The sequence below is a fragment of the Chiloscyllium plagiosum genome, chromosome 34 (genome assembly GCF_004010195.1).
Source record: "Chiloscyllium plagiosum isolate BGI_BamShark_2017 chromosome 34, ASM401019v2, whole genome shotgun sequence".
In the NCBI taxonomy this organism is placed as follows: domain Eukaryota; kingdom Metazoa; phylum Chordata; class Chondrichthyes; order Orectolobiformes; family Hemiscylliidae; genus Chiloscyllium; species Chiloscyllium plagiosum.
The window spans coordinates 10,253-31,415 of NC_057743.1; the positions used below are offsets into that span (position 1 = coordinate 10,253).

Sequence of the window (21,163 nt, forward strand, 5' to 3'; positions counted from 1 at the left end):
CCCCTGGTGCTCACCTTCCACCCTACCAACATTCGCATAAACCAAATCATCTGCCGACATTTCTGCCACCTCCAAACAGACCCCACCACCAGGGATATATTTCCTTCCCCACTCCTTTCCGCAAAGACCGTTCCCTCTGTGACTACCTGGTCAGGTCCACGCCCCCCTACAACCCATCCTGGCAATTTCCCCTGCCACCGCCGGAACTATAAAACCTGCGCCCACACCTCCTCCCTCACCTCTATCCAAGGCCCTAAAGGAGCCTTCCACATCCATCAAAGTTTTACTTGCACATCCACGAATATAATTTATTGTATCCGTTGCTCCCGATACGGTCTCCTCTACATTGGGGAGACTGGGCGCTATGGAGAAGATGTTCCCGCCAGTCAGAGGGACTAGGACCCAAGGTCACGGTCTCACTAAAGCAATGATGCTTTAGAACTGAGATGAAGAATTTCCTCAGCCGGGGAGTGATGAATCTGTGGCTACATTGCCACAGGAGGCTGAGAGTCATTGTGTAGTAAGGGGATCAAAAGCTGGGAGTAGAAGGCAGGGGATTGGGGTTTGAGAAACATATAACCACGATTGAGAAACATACAGGCGTGAGGGAGGAGCTGGGTAGAATTGACTCGGAGAGAAGCCTAGTAGGAGAGACAGTGGAACAGCAATGGCACGAGTTTCTGGGAGTAATTCGAAGAGACAGCAGAGATTCATCCTGAGGAAAAAGAAGCATGGTACAGATAGGATCAGGCAACCCTGGCTGACTAAGGATGTCAGGGATGGCATAAAAGCAAAAGAGAAAGCATATAAAGTAGGGAAATCAGAGGATTGGGATGCGTACAAAGAGGGCAGTAAAAAAAGAAAGAGGGAGAAGATTAACTATATGGGGAGGTGAGCAAGCAATAGAAAAGAAGACTGAGAGTTTCTTTAGATATATAAAGGGCAAAGGTGGACTTTGGGCTGCTGTAAAATGACACTGGGGAAATAGTCATGGAGAACAAACAAATGGCTGAAGAATTGAATAATTACTTTGCGTCAGTCTTCATAATGGAAGACATGAGTAATATACCAAAAATTCAAAGAGTGAGGGGGCAGAACTTTGTGTGGTGGCCATCATCAAGGAGGTGGTGTGAGAGAATCTGAATGGCCTGAAGGTGGATTAATCGCCTGGATCAGATGGCGTACATACCAGAGTTCTAAGGGAGATAGCTGAAGAGATATGGAAGCATTAGCGGTAATCTTTCACCGATCACTAGAATCAGAGAGGGTCTCAGAGATCTGGAAAATCGCTAACGTAACACCCTTGTTTAAAAAGCAACTAAGGCAGAAGATGGAAAACTAAGACTGATTAGCCTTAGATCCTGGAATCCATCATGAAGGATTAGATTACTGAATACTTGGAAGCCTATGGTAAAACAGGGTAAAGTCAGCATGGTTTCATCAAGGGTAGGGCATACCTGACAAATCTGCTGGAATTCTTTGAGGAAGTAATGGGCAGCTTAGACCAAGGAGAACCAATTGATGTTATCTACCTCGACTTCAAGAAGGTACCACACAGGATCTTACTGAGTAAGATAAGGACCCATGGTGCTAGAGGCAAGGTGCTAGCATGGATAGAAGCGTGGCTGTCTGGCAGAAAGCAAAGAGTGGCGATAAATGGGACTCGAACTCAGCACCGCCTTCCTAATCTGCAATCTTCTTCCTGACCTCTCCGCCCCCACCCCACTCCGGTCTATCACCCTCGCCTTGACCTCCCTCCACCTATCGCAATTCCAATGTCCCTCCTCCCTACCTTTTATCTTAGCCTGCTGGACACACTTTCCTCATTCCTGAAGAAGGGCTTATGCCCGAAACGTCAATTCTCCTGTTCCTTGGACGCTGCCTGACCTGCTGCGCTTTTCCAGCAACACATTTTCACCTCTGATCTCCAGCATCTGCAGTCCTCACTTTCTCCATAAAGGGGTCTTTCCCAGGGTGGCAGCAGTGGCAAGTGGTGTTCCACAAGGCTCAATGTTAGGACCACAACTTTTCACTTTATACATTAACGATTAGAAAAAGGAACTAAGGGCGTTCTGGTTAAGTTTGTAGAAAATGCAAAGATAGGTGGAGGGCCAGGAAGCATTATGGAAATGGGGAAGCTGCAGAAGGATTAGGACAGGTTAGGAGAGTGGGCAAAGAAGTGACAGATGGAGTACAACATAGGAAAATATGAGGTCATGCACTTTGGTAGGAATAATAGAGGCATGGACTGGTTTCTAAATGGAGAGAAAATTCAGAAGTCTGAATTAGATTAGATTCTCTACAGTGTGGAAACAGGCCCTTCGGCCCAACAAGTCCACACCAACCCACCTAGACCCATTTCCCTCTGACTAATGCACCTAACACTCGGGGCAATTTAGCATGGCCAATTCACCTGACCCGCACATCTTTGGACTATGGGAGGAAGCCGAAGCACCCGGAGGAAACCCAGGCAGACACTGGGAGAAGTCACCCGAGGGTGGAATTGCAAAAAGGCATGGGAGTTCTAGTCAGGATTCTCTCAAGGTAAACTTGCAGGTTAAGTCAGTAGTTAGGAAGGCAAATGCACTGATGGCATTTATTTTGAGAGGACTTGAATATAAAAGCAGGGATGTACCTCTGAAGCTCAATAAGGCTCTGGTCAGGCCACATTTGGAGTATTGTGCGCAGATTTGGGTCCCATATCTCAGGAAGGAAGTATTGGCCCTGCAGCAGAGATTCATCGGTACGTGCCAGGAATGAAAAGCTTAGCATATGAGGAAGCTTTGAGGACTTTGGTTCTATACTCAATGGAGTTTAGAAGAATGAGGAAGGATCTGGTTGAAACTTACAGAAGACTGAATGGCCTGGACAGAGTAGATATTGAGAAAATGTTTTCATTGGTAGGAGAGATTTGAGTCAGAGTGCACAACCTCCAAGTAAAGGGAAGACAGTTTAGAATCGAGATAAGGAGAAACTTCTTCAGCTAGAGAGTGGTGAATCTATGGAATTTACTGCCAAAGAAGGCTGTGGTGGCCAGGTCATTAGTATTTTTAAGACTGAGATAGAGAATCAAGAGTTACGGGCTGAAAACTTATCAGCCATGCTTGAATAGCAGAGCAGACTTGATGGGCTGAATGGTCTAATTTCTGCTCCTATGTCTTAGGTCTTATGCTCAGGATAAAACAATTTTGACCAAGTACTTTGTAGAAGTAACTGTTAGCAAAATTACAACAAACAAGCACTTCTTTTGAGTTTTAGTTTTCACTTTAATGGACAGTGCATATGTGGGTTGGTGTATGCTGATGGAAAGGTTCATATTTGGAGGGGATATTGGAATTCCTAAAATGTGAGAGTTTCTACAGACTGAAAAGCTCTCACTGTAATTCTTTGGCTAATACTGATTTAATACTTTTGAGAAGAGTAGGGTGCTCAAGTGGCTTTTTTTGATAATGATACCCATTTTTGCCTGCAGAAAGTTGTAGTACATCTGTGGATTGTATCCAGATACTTGAGCGAGTCTCCATCTTTTTCACCAGGAAGGATTTGGGAGGGGATATTTTGACAATTCCATTCATTGTCCCTTGAATTACAAACCATTCTGTACATTCCCTGATTAACAGAATTTTACGGTATATTGAGGATATCTAGACATTTTAGCAACATCATCTCTTAATTATCCACTGAATCCCTTTGCTAGTCATCATTAATTTTACCTCTGAAAGCTATGATTGATTATTGCTTCCAATATTCCTTGTAGAATGTTCTCCATCCTTACATTTCTGAACTTTCTTTGAATTGTGTTCTTTTAATGCTGGATCTTCCATCTTACCCACCACTTATGAGATGATTTAATAAAATTATGAAGAAAATGCACCAGGTAAACAAGCCTGCAACCTTACTTGATTCTGTTTCTTCTCCCAGTGGGCAGTACCCTAAACTCCATGTGTTCATTCTGTTTCAATTTCTTTTATTCTCCTGTCACATAAATGTCAGTTTCCATATCAATCTCTAACTTGTTAGAAAGTGCATGTTACTATCAGAAGAGTCTTGGTGGCACCCACAGCCTGACTTAGCTCATGTTTATCCTTAACCCTGCTTATTTATTGCATCCTGTTGCCTTGTGGCTGATTTCTTTTAAATAAACCTGTCTTGCAGAGCAGTAATAATTCTACAATTGATGGAATATTTTCCTTGTTTGAAAGGATAAAGATTTACTTGCAGACTATGGTTGCTGGTGGCTCAAAGAAATCTCAAGGTGGTAATAGAAAACTAAAGTTGATGCCACCACCACCATGGGTATGGGACAAGGGGCAGATTTGCACAGAGCTTCTGTACTGGGACATGCTCATTCGCAGTAGCAGGCGCCTCTATCCTCAGAACTATTGATAGGGAAATGTTAGGTTTCACAGGTTATCAATTCAAAGTTTCATGACTAGCTGCTTGAAGCATACTGAAACTGGGAGGGAGAGGTCATGGGTTTCATGCTCTGCTCTGCTCAGTTCACTGTGCCCAAGGTGAATCTTAATTTAAGTGTAACCTTCAAGGAATCATTGCACCATTGAGATATTGTCTGTATCTTGCACTAATGTAATGCTTACATGCAGCCCTTTGCACATGTGGATGTTACACTCCACTCTTATTAACTGTGTAAGCCCAAATGTGTTCATTGATATCATGACTAGCTGTGAAGCTCTTTTTAGGACCGGACAGGAATTACTTTGGTCTCTTGACCTTGAGGCCCACAGCCCTCTGTAAAGGTTCTCATGCTGTCGTCAAATGTTCATTTGCCATACTTGTAAAATACATTGTCTCATTTTAAAGGTTCACTTCATTGGACAACTACTGAAAGAATAAAAACAGTGTTTGGGACCATTTACATATTTAACTTTGCAATTAGCTTCTTTGCAGCTTTCTTTATGAATTCATGACTTAAATCAACATTTGCAAGCATTTATTTTAATGTGTTCACTGCCAAACTGGATGTGAACTTGACTAAATCTTTTCTTAAACTGGTAAAGTGCCCAGTTAACTTTGCAGTTTACCACAAGGCTGCCCAGGCAAATTGGCAAAGCCCAACACTAACAGTTTGCTCATGTTATTTTCAAGTTATATGGACTTTTGAAATGATGCAAACATCTTATTAGATGAAAATTGGAGCATGCTTTAAGTGTAGAATCATCATTGCTCTTTGTTATGGGTATAACTAATTACAGAGGAACCTTGATTATCCAAAAGAGATGGGCAGGCACTACGTTATTCAGATAGTTGATTATTCGGTTAATCGATTCAATGCCTTTGCTCTGGGGCTGAGTTTTCTGTAAAGTCTGCTCCTTGTTCAGGAGGTAAGGCAGCATCACAGCAAGCGCGAGCCCCCGCTCCCCAACCCCGTCCAACACAGCCCCCTGACCCCCCCCCCCCCCCCCCCCCCCCAATCCTGTCCAACCCTGCCCCCAATCCCATCCAACCCCCGCTTGCCTGCTCCCCAATGCCGCAGCCTGCCCGCCTCATCTGCCCCGCCCCCTCTCCGGGGCAGCTGGACTGGACACCAACAACAAGACTGCTGCTGCTACTGTCTTTTGTGGGGTCAGTCTCCAAATAGCATGCAAACACAACATTTTGACTGATTCCACCGTTGCCCTGTATAGTACAATGTTGGAGAGATTATCTGGGGAAGGGATGGGTTTAGGGTACACGCCTGTGTAGAACTCCAGGAAAAGTGTGGGAAAAGAGAGAGAGGGGTTGGGCGGTCAGTCATTTAGTGACTCCCATCAGTCCACGACTGTTCTCAGCAGCGCTTTTGATCACTGGAAACAAAAGACGCGATCAGTGTTGGACACACACCTTTGTAATGTTTTTGTTGGGTCCTTGAGATCTCCTTCGGATAATCCGATATTCAGATAATCAAACTTCCTCTGTATTGCTAAAACTGATAGGTTCAGTGATACCATCAATTTGGCTGTTCACATGCCCATGTGAGTCCCCTTTATTTGATGGAACTGCTATATGCATCGCTGTAATAAAATCTGAATGAGGAGGATGAATTAGAATGTGCAGTGATGAGTTAGTTTGATAATGTTTGTGACAATTCAAGCTTGGAAACTGTTACACAGATTTTCTCAGAACCTATTGTTGATTTGCTCCAAGTTGGGCAAGGAATGTCAGTGATGTATGTATGAAAAGATACTGGAATGTTTTATTTGGCCAGCCAGCAGTCCATGCTCTTGTAATTGGAGTATACTTGAAGATTTGAGTGGATATGTTTTTGGCAACATAAGTTTGATTGCAAGAACTGATCCTGGATTTCTGTAGTTGATGTGTGCTATGTGTTCTGTTTTCCATTTACAAACCACAATACAATCTCTGTATTATGTAAGTACAGTACAGTAGTTGGAACATGAAATGCATCTGTGTAATGCAACCAGCAAATTTATTTGAGCTGAGAATGAGCTTCATGTTGGACCCTTTTTACTTATTAATGCAAGTGGTGACATTAGTCAATCCTCTTGATGATTGCACAGACTGAGCAAGTCAGCTTTAAAATAATGGTGGTTTAATTCATCCAACCCAAAAGACAAGTCTGCCCAGTTTGTTTTAAGTTTAACCTTGTCTGCTTTTCAGTGAAACAGATATTTAAAATTTACACTGGAGCTCCAGTTTGAATATGGGCACTAACTATGGATTAAACCCTTTTTTTATAAGGTACTGATTGAGGAAAGGTGTGTGTTCTTATTAATCTCTTCAATTGTAGATTCGAGGAGCTGCACCTGTGGTATGACTGTCTAAGCTTTGAGGAAGGGCTGAAAACTTGGTGTCTGTGAGCACTGGAAAAACTTGACAAAGCACCAAAGAAATCTCAAAAGAAGCCAAAGGAACCCCTCCTAAACTCGAGTGGGTGGACGCTGAAGCCAAAATGGTAAGTGTATCGTATGGGAAAGGAAGTTTTTCTTCTGATTGAAAGACTAATTTGTGGTTATCTGAAGATACTACAAATATTAAAAATTAAAATCTGCTCCATTTCGGGGAAACTGATTAATTCACACGTTAATTACTAAAATGGCTAGAATAATAGAAGTATTGTCTTCACATACCTGCCCTTCTAAATCTAATTACTCTAGGGTTCGATTGATTTAAGTTGACTAGTTTATGATAGTGATCTATACGGTGCAGAATTAGTTTCAGTTGAGGTAACAGTGGTGACACTTCGGTATCTGCACTAAGAATTTGGAAGAACAGCCAAAGTCTTTCTCTGAATTATGATATAGTACAACTTGTCTGAATGAGTAAGTATATTTGAGGGGTAGATCTGGGTTAGCTGTAATCACTGCTTGAAGAATTTGTTGGTGTTCTCTCTCTGGATTTACCAAAACTGCATCCTCTCTTAAATATAGCTGTTGAATATGGAATTATAATCCTCAGACCAAGGTGCTTATCAAATTTATTAGTTAAGCTGTTGCATTTTTGACCTCCGGCTTGTATCCACACCACACAAAAAGTGTTAAATCATTTAGTTTGCTTTGAAATTACAATAGTAGATAAAAGTGAAGTTACCATCATCCCAGAGGAACCTCAGAGCTGTGCTGTAATTAGAGACTACTGGTGGTGAGTTTAACCACACCTCAGGCAAGGAGCAAGGCTGCGAAGGTGGGACCTTCATGGTGGGTTCAACTGGCGCAGGAATTGAACCTGTGCTGCTGACATTACTGCTTCGCAAACCAACGTTATAACCAACTGAGCTAACCAACCTTGGTATTTTTAGTAAGTAATTTAGGAACCAGAAATTTGAATAGTTCTGACCAGATATTGATATTTATGTTTGCTTGTTTATCAGTCTAAATGTTTTGTAACCAGTTTCTGTTGTGTTCTGTCCAGCGTCCCATGCGTATATTTGTGAATGATGATCGCCATGTGATGGCAAAACATGCTGCCATCTACCCGACTCAAGAAGAACTGGAAGCAGTACAAAATATGGTGTCACACACAGAGAGGGCATTGAAAGCAGTTTCAGACTGGTTGGACGACCAAGAGAAGGCTAGTGTTAAAACAGAGGTTACTGAAGTTGCTGAAGCACCGACCACTGAAGGAGAAAATAAGGAGGGGTAAGTAGGATTAATATTGTAGTAAAATGGGAGGGAAATGAATAACTTGCTTTGTCAAATATTCTGGGAATTGTATGAAATAGATTAGTAAGTTGGAGAATGATCAGTGTTTACGCTAAGATCATAGGAAATAGGAACAGAAGTGGGTCAGTTGCCCTGTTGAGCCTGCTCTACTATTTATTAAGATCATGACTGATCTGCTTGTGGCTTGGCTTTTCCTGCCTGACTCCCTTTATCAATCAAAAATCTGTAACACTCAATCTTGAATATATTTACATGACCCAGCACCAACTACTGTCTCTAATTTCTAAAAACTGGCCATCACAAAATAAATTTTTCTACATTTCTAACTTTAAACAAGAGGCTTCTTTATTTTTAAATTGTACCTCGATTTCTAGAGTTTCATCCATGACTCAAAATCCTATGTTTCAGGAAGCTCACCTCTTGTTCTTTATAAATTCCAGAATGTATAAACCATTCTGTCCAACCTTTCCTCGTAAGACAACTCAATGATAAGAATCAACTTAGTGCGCCTTTGCTTAATTGCTTTAAATGGAAGTATATCCCTAAGTGCAGAGACCAAAATTTTATACTACGTCTCCCTTTCAATAAACAAATATTCTTTTTGCCGCCTTAACCATTTGCTGTACCTGCTTATTAACCTTTTGTGATTTAATATGAAAGGTCACCCATGTATCTCTGTACCACAATGATCTGTAGTCTCTCCATTTAAATAATGTGCTTTTCTGTTTTTCCTGCCAAAGTTGGCATGTTCTCATTTTCTACTCATCTGCCAGATTTTTGCCCACTTAAGCTATTTCTTTGAAGACTCTTTGTATCCCCTCAATTCGTAAGTTAGCTAATTTGGCAATAGTACAATTGATTCCTTCAACCAGGTCAAGATTGTCAAGGCACTGGACCGAAATGTTAACTCTGATTTCTCTCCATAGATGCTCTCAGATCTGAGTTTTTCCAGTAATTTCTCATTTTGTTAACAATTGTCATTATTTGGGGATCCAACATTGATGTGTGGTGCTCCGTTCATTACAATATGGCATCTTGGAAATGATTAATTAATCTCAACTCTTAGTTTCCTGTTAGCTAGCTAATCCAACTAATCCTTCACCCATGCTAATACACCAAACCCAATAGCATAGCAGTTGTATGCATACTTTTTATGTGGCACTATCAATTGCCTTTTTGGAAGTCTAAATAGATCTACTAGTTCCCCTTATGTCTACCCTATTTATGTGCTCAAAATAGTTCGAATAAATTTGTAAAATGCTACAGGTGTATCTCCTGATCTGTCAGCCCAGTCTGCATTTGCACAAAGCAAAAGGATCATTAAAATCATGAGGATTGCAGCACTAACAAAACAACAGGAATTGTACCCTGAAGTGACAATTACTTTATCTAAAATAACTGCTATTCATCTGATGGTGTTGCGTATTGCTTTTTTAACATGTTTAAACACTCTCTCATGCTGACCCTGATTGTTTTCTCCAACGATCAGACAAATTCTCCTGTCCAGAAAAGGCCTGGTCCCGAGGCTATTGGATTATGGAGGTGCAATCTGTATTTCCTTTTCATAAAACTATGTTGTTGCTACATTAATGTATCGTACTGGCTTACAGTTTCCTACTTTCTGACTGTCTCACTTTTTGAATTATGTTTGCAGTTTTCTAATCTGTATTCCTACCTATCCCTAATTTGCCATCCTCTAATTCTGTTTTCTTCTGTGGAGTCATTGAATATTTTTAAGACAAAGGGATAGATTCTTGTTAGACTATGGAGTCAAAGGTTATCACGAGTTAGGTGAAATGTAAATTTGGAACGCCAACAGATTAACCATGATCATCTTGAATAGTGAGCAAGCTCGAGGACTGAGGTGCCTGCTTCTGCTAATTCATACGTAATGGAATATATGTTTGAGAGCTGTGGAATATCTCCTTCCGTATCAACAGCTGCTTCTCTCCATTCTACACTTTTACCCTGTTTTCCCAGTCCACTTCACCCGATTTTGTTGTCTTACATTTGGTTTTAGAGCCACATTTAGCTGGGGTTTCACTCCCAGCTAAATATGAGATTTGTCATTATATCGCTGTTTGCAAAGTACCCTTCTTATGAGGCCATTTATTAATCTTGTTGCATTACATATTACCAGGTCAGAAATTGGCTTGATTCACTCAGATCCAGAACACAATGATCTAAAAATACTTTATACTCTGAGCTCATTCTCTGGGGGTACCTTTGCAAATTTGATCTGTCCAGTCTATAAATAGGTTGAAACTTTATTGCTGGAACAGCACAGCAGGTACCTGCTGTGCTGTTCCAGCAATAAAGTTTCAACTTTGATCTCCAGCATCTGCAGACCTCACTTTCTCCTCCAGTCTATAAATACCCTTGATCATTGCAGTTTCTTTCATAACCAGTCTAAATATTTCTTGATTTTATTTCTTTGTGCAAATTAATCAAATTATAGAATATAGAAAGGCCTTGTCTGCTTTTTGATGGGGCTATCCTGACTTCTGTTTGTTTGCAGCTGGATGTTCTATTTACATCGCAACAGCCTCTGTTACTACAGAGGGTTTCAAAGATTGTGTCAAGAGCCAGTTCCAGTTGTATCTATCTGATCCAATATTACTACTGTTTTTTTTTTAAATGCAGTATTATAGTTATTTTGTACTCGACCTATTCAGAAATATTATTACACACTTCTGGAATGGGTGAGTCTTGAATCCAGACCTCCTGGTGCAGAAGTACTTCTGAACCACAAGAGCTCCCAAAAACTGCAACATGATAAACTTGCTTTTTCTCTGGTAGATTGGAGCATGAAGTATTCATTTTAACTACTAACCCCAAAACTCTAGAACAGGAAGCAAACTCGAGAGAATAATTAATCTGAATAGGGTTAAACAATTCACTCAAACTGTCCTTTTTAAAGTTGTCACATTCTTTCAGGCAGCATGGTGGCTCGGTGGCTGGCACTGCTGCCTCACATGCCAGCGTCCAGGGTTCAATTCAAGGCTGTCTGTGTAGAGTTTATCTGTTAACCTTCCTGTATGTATGGGTTTCTACTGGGTGCTCCACTTCTCCCACAGTCCAAAATGTGTAGGTTAGGTGGGATGGCCTTGCTAAATTACCCTGTAGTGTCTGCAGATGTGCAGATGAGATGGTTTAGCCATGGTAAAAATATTGGGGATAGGATGGTAGGCTCGGTCTCAGTGGGATGTTGAATGGGAGGTCAGACAGACTCGATGGGCTGAATAGCCTCTTTCACCACTATGGGATTCTATGATTCTAAGTAAATCACATTTAGACCTGTAACAATACATTTAATTTGAACCTTAGGCTGTCAAATTATGCTTTTGAGTAACTTTGCTACCTTTGGTGAAATGCTACTTCTAACAAACACTAAAATATTTGTAGCTTAATGTGTATGTATTGCAGATAAGCTTTCTGAATATTTTTTAAAAGAGGGAAGAAAAATCGAGGTTGGAATTGCTGAAAAGCTATCCATTGGGTGCAATAATAAATTGAAATTGTTCCAGTACTGTGTTGCTTAGATAGCACCATCAGTTACTTACATTTCTAGTGACATGACATTTTTCTTTTTCCTTCACAGAACAGAAGACCATGACAACTTTACCATGTATGCCATTTTTTAAACTCTTTCTGTACTGATAGATTGTTTACAAAAACAAAAGCACTTTTATGACAAATATTAGCTTGCTTTTAATTTAATAAATCAGTAATCATGTTACAGCCACTGTTAACAATTATAAATGTTGGAATACACTGTCATTTGATCCACTATTTTCTATTGTCTTTTAAAGGAAAAGGCTACCTAATTATTTTCTGCTCAGAATTCTTTTTAATAGAAACAAAAAAAGTGGAACAAATGTATTCTGTATTTTTAATTCAAATTGCCTTTGCTTATCCCTAAGCCATTTAATGTGGATTTGTCTTTCAAATGAGACCTGAATTGGAAGTCCTGTCTGCTCCCTTATTTGGACATAAACGATTCATGGTATTATTTCAAAGAAAAACATGGGAATTATTGCTTATGTCCTTCCCTGTTAATCAGAAATGCTATTGTAAATGCATAAAAATTTTAAAATATTTGAATCTTGTCACAATTAAGTACTTGCGTACTGCTCAATTAAATTATTAGGTTGGCTTCCGTTTTAGGTGGTTTGACAGTGCTCTAGGTTATTTTGAAAGTAATTTACCTTCTCATCAGTCGGAGTTTGGATGTTCCAATTTGACATCCCTCAAAATAATTGATTGTATCACTTGCTGGTATCTGTTTACAAATATGGCGTGATTCCCAGCAATGGAAACCTAAGTGTGAATGTCAGAATCATAGTACATTTTCTTGGGTGAAAGTGACAATGCCAAGTATTTTTCTTTCTTTTTCTCTTGATGGTTGCAGAGCAAAGTATATCATTTTGAGTGCAACAGTTATTGTTGGACCCTGTCAGAATATCTTTAGTGAGAGAATGCTATATGTTTAAACAATGGTTCAGTGATGGACTATTTTATCCCCTTCCCATAATAGGGAACAGAAGTCTACAGAGCAGAATGCCAGCCGAACCTTGCGGGGAGTGATGCGTGTTGGGTTGGTTGCCAAAGGCCTCCTTTTGAAGGGAGATCTTGACCTTGAACTTGTACTGCTGTGCAGGGACAAGCCTACTAAGTCACTGTTGACAAAGGTCAAAGACAATCTGGCTGTACAATTTGCGGTAAGAAATAGGGTTTTTTTCACGAAGTTTAAAATTTAGGCGTCTTGCCTTCTGTAAAGTCGAAATAAACTTGACTATACATTCTGAAGTGTAAAAGAAAATTCGGATGTGGATGACGGTTCTAGTTGAAGGGATTGAAACAATCCATGGGCTTTGATTGAGACACCAATTATGTGAAAATAAGAAAGGCAATATTAGACTAGCCTGCAACTGGTCTTTAATAGTTTGAGATTGTGAAGAGAAGAAATAGAGACTGAGAATTAGTGTGTATGATTTTTTCTTTCAATTTTATTTACCTAGACTATTACTGAGGAAAAGTATGAAATAAATCCTTCAATTAAAGATGCAGCCATTATTATAAAGAATGATAAAGAGGAACCATTGACCCTGAAGATCAAGTTGACTTCACCTCTGGTGCGAGAAGAACTTGAGAAGCAGGCTGCTGGAGGTAGGATGGGTTGTAGGTGGCAAACTCCAACCCGCAGCTTATCATGTTTATTGGGCCGTCAATATAGCTTGTTCTTTGGGTCATGTCCTTTGAGGTTAAAGCTGCAATATACTATAATAAGACAGGAATGACTATATGATCCGGTTCATTGCAGCTTCTCTGGAGCTTAATTTTGAGTGCAATGTCGATAGCAAAAGTTTTCCTTTTTCTCAAGTGAGAAAGTTGGTTGAATCAAATTTAAAGTCAAAACCCAGAAATAATTTTCTTTTTTTAACTGCTCCTGATAGGATACTCTCCCAAGTTCCTTCATGCACATATGAGTACACATCTAATCTTCGCTCAAGAATGAATTGACAATACTAATGCTGTTAAATTTATTCTTGTCTGGAGTAGTTTCTCTCTAAAATGAGGGGCAGACTAGGCAAACTTACTAAGTGTTGAATTCTCAAACAGACTGAGACTATGATATGATCATAGAGGCTGAAACTAGAACATTACCTTGCAGATGCTGTATTCAGTCCAGTTTTTCAAATTATATTTTCAATGATACTCACATTTATTGTTCAAGTGAGATCTCTAACTTGGCGTTTAACAGGATTTGAGGGTATGCTGATGAGCATATAAATAATATTCCATGTTCTTGCGCTGTTAGTAATCAATAGAATTATATGAACAATGTGTGCAGTTCTCTTATGCTCCTCTCCTCTGATGTTTGTTCTAACTACTCTGTTCAAACTTGGATCTTTTGTCTTATGTGTAAAATTAATCACTAAGCTGACACTTATGGGTTCATATGTTTCGCCTGATTTCATTCCTCCATTGGGCCTACAGGTGGAAGTTATCTGTTGGATAAATGTAAAGGTAAAGTCACCATTATTCTACCAAGCCATAGGCAGCTCTTTTATTCAAGAGACATGACTTGTGATGGTTTAATTTGAGGGTCACCATACCTCAGGCAAAGGAAGAGTGAGAAGGAGGATCCTTCATAACCTCCGGCTGGTGTGAGAATTGAACTCATTGCTGTTGGTGTTACTATGCATTGTAAACTAGCTGCCCAACATCAGACAAAAGGAGCCAACGTTTTGAACCAAGTTTTGATCAGAATAAACGTCAGAGTACAGGAGCGTAAGAGATATGCACAAATCCTTCATGTAATCCTATTGACCACTATCAGAACAAGAGCATGTAATATTATTTATATGCACGTCTGCATATCCTCAACTCCAGTTAACGGCCAAGTTAGAAACCTCACTTGACCAATGAATGGGAGTGATCTTGAAAATACCACTTTTGAACTTGGATTACAGCATCCAGTTTCAGCCTTGAATGTCTCATAATCTCAGCCTGTTTGAGAAGTCAACACAAAAGAGATGTCTAATAGATCAATTTTATCCAGTTTTTTTTGTTTAAAGAGAAATACTAGATTTGACAGCACTAGTATTGTCAATTTATTCTTGGTTGAAGGTTAGTTGTGCACTGTTACCTGTGCACGAGATACTAACCTGCTAGAAGAACTTTGGGATATAATTTGTGACTCAGTGACATGACTTAAAACCAATATATACCTGAGGAGTATCTTGAGATTTGTTATGGAGTATGAAGTATAATGTTTGATATGAGTGGACATACTTCCAATAGACACTTCAAGTGGAGGGGATGTTACATATATTGGTGCAGAGCTGAGTAAGGAGCTGGGTCATACAATAATTTTCCATTTAATACACACCATTAAATGGGTTTCATTTTAGACTGGCTTTCCTGTTTGGGAAGACTTTCAAATTAATCTACTAAACATGCCCTCAGTACATGCTTTTGTGTATTTGGTAAGCCTCAAGGGCCTGCTGCTGTTATCCCTGAGTTTTCTGGATGGGACAGGATCTAATTCCAGAACTCTGCCAGTGTGACTGAATCTTACTATTCCTGTTCTACTGGGTAGGTGCCAGGCTTGCAGCCTTCCTGGGGCCCAATTGTGAATGATCTAGTAAAGATAACAGGACTTTAGACCTGGCATTTCTCCATTACCATCTCTGAATTGGTGTTGGGGTTGAGGGAGAGACGGGGATTATCGACTATTTCCTACTTTGCACTTCAACGACTTTGCTGTGTTATCAAGAAATGCAGTCAGGTCAGCAACAGAACTCAATCTTGTTATTGTTCTGGGTTTCTTTTATTATCAGTTAGCGTCCTCTCATTTCCTGTTTCGCAGGAACATTTTAAAAGATGTGCTAAATGAGGAATTACTGTATTGGTGAATTTGTTTTTAGCTCCATGAAATTGCATTGCAACAGCTGTTGCAATAATATAGTCTTAATGAATAGCAGAGCCTCAAAATTCATTGATAAATCTTTTGGGTTGATTAGCCTAGTTCTGCAACATTGATTGGAAGGGGTATCACTCATTCTGTTTTACAGCCTGAAAATATCCTATTTAGTATTAAGGTTCATAGACATTAGACTATTGTCATTGGATAATTTTTATCTATCCAATTAAAATGGTGTTCTGATACTGGGATATCTCCACCCGGCTGTATACGGCAGCCATGGTCTGTAGAATATTGCAGCTTTATATCCTAGAACTGCTTGACATGTTATCTTTGCAATTGTAGCCTTTTGGTGGTCCAATACACAGTAAATGTTCTTGCTATTTTAAATCTAGCTGTAATGAAATGACTCCAGGCTTCTAAACAAATACCCTAGAAGAATTAAAGCTAAGTTGAGAATTGTCCTTGACTATGCATGTGTTCAAGTTGTTCAAAGCCACTGGTCTATATGCAAGTGTTTGCATTGCAGCAAAAATGACCATTTTTGAGGCCTTTTTCAAATGTTACTACTTTTCTTTGGAAAAAAGGCCACCTGATACATAGCTGGAAGATGTTTAAATAAAGCTTGGCTCTTCATGCTCTGATTTAAATACATTTTATCCATTTTGAGTTGTTGGTATTGTGACGTGTCATGTAATCTTTACGCTGTGCGGAGCCTCAATTCAGTGACCACTTGCGTTTGAAATATTCCATTCTTCCATTACAGTGTGAGCATTTTTCATCCAGAAGGCTGCTGGTTAGGTATATTCAGAAACTTGGATCACAATGTGAAACTTGTTTCCAGGTGACAGAAATTGAAATAAAGGCCATGATTAAGCACTTAATAAGAAGTAAATGAGCTTAAAAGCTCTCATTGCTCACAGACCCTGACTGGTAATTACCATTAGACTTTGGGTCCTTATTTCAAATAATGGAGATTCATTGTGCTTTGAATCATGGCTGCCTTCTACTTTCATTATGTCTGAGAAATGACTAGTCATTTTTTTTCTATTTTTCCAGTGCTTTTGCAAACTGGAGGAAACCAGTCTAGAATGTAGATACTGCATTCCACAGTATTCCAGGAGCTGGGTGACTTAGTGAGTCAAACTCTGGGCTTTCTGCTCTATGGCTTAGGTTCAACAGGTTTGATGTTGTATAATCCAAAATGAGAGGGTCTAACAAAGTAAACAGCAATTCCTTGTGAGGAAAGGTCCTCTGAATCTTGACCAATTTGGCATTAGAGGTCAAGCGCTTACTTGTCCAAAACCATTGACAGTCCTTTCCTTGAGTAAGCATTTTAAAAGTGCTATTTGTAAATAAACTCTTAATTGCTTTTCAATCATATGCTATTTAACCTGAGAGATTTCGAAACAGTCATATTTAGCGCATGGAAAATGTCGGAAACTTCTTTGCAAGGAGTTCAGGAGGCCATCACATACAATATAAATTTGTTTTACATGTAGGCAAAGTTTTTTAATATCTCTGGTAACTGAACTTTCAGCTTCATTGGCATGTGGTTTATAACCCAGACAGCATACTTCACAGTTTAAGAATTCTTGTTATCCTGTAGTCATGCAATTCATTTTATGTATTATAGCTGAGGATTCCATGCACGCAGCTTGTGTCAAGATGTTGGTCTCACTGTAGTAACTGTGTATCCATGGGAAAGGTTAGTCAGAAGCTGTCATTCAGGAAATGTATTTGCAGGCTATTATATTTTCCATTGCTACCATTATCTTTACATCTAATAATCTTGTTCCATAGTTTTAAATTCCACTTTAGCAATGGGTTGTTCCACTTACAAATTCTCGAGAATTGCAAAGAGTTGCATAAGCCAACAAATTAAATATGCTGTATACTCCTGACTCATGTCCCTTTTGTATTATGTATTGCTGTCACCTGCTTCTTGACAGATAACTTAACCCAGGACACATTTTGAGCATGATCTAGAACTTGCCTGATTTTGTGGCTCAGTTCATTATAGTTACCAAGCTAGTCTGAGGTTATAGTCGGTCTGGCCAAATATTCAACAATTTCTCCTTAGTAAATCTTCATAACTGTTAGCACTGATTTCCTATTTGGGTAATACGTTGTCAATTTATTGATGTTTTTTGGGTTTATTAGTTAGAAACGTCCATGGCAAACTGATCAGTTTGAAATTCTGGTCAGTAGTGGACCACCAGATCATTCAGTTTTGCTGCAGTGCAGACGCCACCAAGTTTTGAATATGCAGTGGGAGACTGAGCAGTTTAATAATAGAACTATATCTCATTTGATATTGAATGCCTGTGCAATACTAGTTAAACCTGAGATATTGGTCTTCATCTGAACAACCAACTGCTTAAGCATGCACAACTGCATTGTGCAGACTCAGTCTGTTTAACAGTTTCCCACTGTATATAAAATTATTAATGGTGTTTTTTGATCTTTTTGATATTGCCTGTGGATTTACTATTTGATCACGTCTACCAAGCCTTCTAGTTTGTCAATTCTTTTAGGGACGCTGGACCTTTGACCAACTGGACGCTCTCTGTCATGGGGGCCTGGGCAGTCGACCCTCGTGGGCAGAGGGGGTTTCCCCCGGACAGAGCCCTAAGCCTACTTGATAGTTTCCTAGAGTAGTTAATTTAAACACATTGCAATGTTAGGTAATATGTTTCTTCATAACTAGTACAACACTGTGCCCCACATTACACCAGTGCAATGCATTTAGGCCATAGCTCATATAGTTTAGCATATAAAACTGATACATATTGCATACTCAATAGTGCAAACACTACACTTCAGGCTCTGTCTACTCATTTGGTGCTCAGGTGTAGACCAGTGTTCTCTCTGTTTAGCTACAAGACAAAGTAGATTCATTAGAGATGTTGAGAGTGCTCACTACAACTTGACTTTGGTGCGGAGCCCTGTTTGCCCAATAGGATGCTGCCGCTCCCCGCCGCATGACAGAAACCCCTTGGTCAAACTGCCTGTCTTCTTATTCCACTCCATCAATAGAAACAGTAACGATGAGTGAGCCTGCGGATGTATTGGACAGGCAGAAATGCCTAACCGCCTTGGCGTCCCTGCGACACGCCAAATGGTTCCAGGTTTGGATCTTGTTCTTACATTATTGTCTAAAGTAGAACATTTTTTATTAAAATTATTGATTCTGTTCAGTTTTTAAATTGCGTGTGTTGAATTGATATTGGAATTATAAATTTGTGTGTGCAACACTTAGCTTCTGTCTCTGCGCAGCTGCTAATAAGCACTTAAGTAAATGAGTGTAATCTTAGTAAGCTGGCAGTTTTATTGGGATGGGGGGATTTCAGGGATTTAATGTTAATTTATTTTGTGTATTATTGCATTGTTGCTGCTTTGTGTTAAGAGTAATTTTGCTCTCTTTGAAAATACTAGATTGATATGTAGTTTTTGTTTTAAATGTAAAAACTTTCTTACCCTTGACAAAGTAGCACTGCAGATTTGAAACATTGTCCTTTTTTGCTGATTTTACTTTCGAGTCACTAATTGAGATAATAACTTTCTACTCAATGGTTTTATAGGCCAGGGCAAATGGGCTGAAGTCATGTGTCATTGTCATCCGAGTTCTACGGGATTTATGTTCAAGAGTTCCCACCTGGGCACCACTTAAAGGATGGGTATGTGAACTTGTTTTTTTCAGTTTATTGGTTTCTGTGCGTCAGAACATTCTCTTCAGCTGGACTCTTTAATTGTAGTTTGTTGTTTCTGTAGTTGATTTTTCTTTCATGAGTTGTGCAGCTTGCTGGCCAGACAACCATCCCTAACTTCCGTTGAGTTTTGTGATGTTGCGCACTGGCTTCTTGACAGGTGTAGGCTTCAGCTCTGCCTAAAAAAGTCTCTGATTAGTTTTTCCATTCTTATTTCTAATTTATATATCCCTGCATATCTCATAATGTACATCCGTCCATGATACTATTATGATATAGGGGTTTGACTCCACTTGGACTGAAATTTGGGGGTGGTGAGGCTCCCATAGGTCTTATTCTTCTGGGTGATAAAGTTCATTAATTCAGAAGATACTGGCAGAAGTGCCTTGCTGAGTTGCTGCAATAAGCTTTAGTCTTCGCTTTTGTTTCATTAGTGGATATGGACATCACATGCTAGGCAAGGATTCATACAAGTTATGTGCAGGCTATTCAGACACTCATGATTGCTCTGCCATTCAGTAAGATGATGGCTGATCTGATTATCTCAAATATGTATTCCTGCCTAACCCATTAAATCATTTGTTTGCATTGCTTAACAAGAATCTATCCACCTTAAAAATGTTGAGGACTGTGCTTCCACCAGCTTTGCAGGAAGAGCATTAAAATGACTCCACATGGGAATTTGTGTTGCAGACGTTTCGTCCCCTGTCTAGGTGACATCCTCAGTGCTTGGGAGCCTCTTGTGAAGCGCTTCTGTGATGTTTCCTCTGGCATTTATAGTGATTTGTATCTGCCGCTTCTGGTTGTCAGTTCCAGCTGAACGCTGCAGTGGCCGGTATATTGGTGGAAGGAGGTTAAGGTGAGGGTGATAAGGTGAGAGTGATAGGCCGGAGTGGGGGTGGGGGCGGAGAGGTCAGGAAGAAGATTGCAGGTTAGGAAGGTGGTGCTGAGTTCGAGGGTTGAGACTGAGACAAAGTGGGGGGAGGGGAAATGAGGAAACTGGAGAAATCTGAGTTCATCCCTTGTGGTTGGAGGGTTCCTGGGTGCTCTTCCTCCAGCCGTCGTGTTGCTATGGTCTGGCGATGGAGGAGTTCAAGTACCTGCACGTCCTTGGTGGAGTGGGAGGGGAACTTGAAGTATAGAGCCACTGGGTGGTTGGGTTGGTTGGTCCGGGTGTCCCAGAGGTGTTCTCTGAAACGTTCCGAAAGTAGATGGCCTGTCTTCCCAATATAGAGGAGGCGACATCGGGTGCAGTAAATGATGTGTGTGGAGGTGCAGGTGAATTTTTTGGTGGTTATGGAAGAATCCCTTGGGGCCTTGGAGGGAAGTAAGGGGGGAGGTGTGGGCGCAAGTTTTGCATTTCTTGCGGTTGGTGGGGGGTGTGGACCTGACGAGGGAGTCATGGAGGGAGTGGTCTTTTCTGAACGTTGATAGGGGAGGGGAGGGAAATATATCCCTGATTACTATAAACCGACCGACTCCCCCAGCTACCTAGACTACACCACCTCCCACCCTGCCCCCTTTAAAAATGCCATCCCATATTCCCAATTCCTCAGTCTCCGCCGCATCTGCTCCCAGGAGGACCAGTTCCAATACCGAACAACCCAGATGGCCTCGTTCTTCAAAGACCGCAATATCCCCCCAAACGTGGTCGACGATGCTCTCCACCGCATCTCCTCCACTTTCCGCTCCTCTGCCCTTGAGCCCCACTCCTCCAATCGCCACCAGGACAGAACCCCACTGATTCTCACCTACCACCCCACCAACCTCCATATACATCGTATAATCCGTCGCCATTTCCACCAGCTCCAAGCGGACCTCACCACCAGGGATATATTTCCCTCCCCTCCCCTATCAGCATTCCGAAAAGACCACTCCCTCCGTGACTCTCTTGTCAGGTCCAC

General features: G+C 40.5%; 1 protein-coding gene across 5 annotated transcripts in view; it reads left to right on the top strand.

Moving 5' to 3' along the window:
* Nucleotides 1–21,163, top strand: part of LOC122540157 (interleukin enhancer-binding factor 3-like) — a 58,032-nt gene that overhangs the window by 3,719 nt on the left and 33,150 nt on the right. For all 5 annotated transcript variants that reach the window (XM_043675470.1, XM_043675473.1, XM_043675474.1 and 2 more), the window contains exons 2-8: nucleotides 6,749–6,913; nucleotides 7,870–8,096; nucleotides 11,722–11,748; nucleotides 12,658–12,841; nucleotides 13,142–13,289; nucleotides 18,589–18,680; nucleotides 19,134–19,229. In XM_043675470.1, coding sequence (XP_043531405.1) covers nucleotides 6,911–6,913; nucleotides 7,870–8,096; nucleotides 11,722–11,748; nucleotides 12,658–12,841; nucleotides 13,142–13,289; nucleotides 18,589–18,680; nucleotides 19,134–19,229 — 777 coding nt within the window. In that variant the 5' untranslated portion in view covers nucleotides 6,749–6,910. The remainder of the gene's footprint in view (nucleotides 1–6,748; nucleotides 6,914–7,869; nucleotides 8,097–11,721; nucleotides 11,749–12,657; nucleotides 12,842–13,141; nucleotides 13,290–18,588; nucleotides 18,681–19,133; nucleotides 19,230–21,163) is intronic.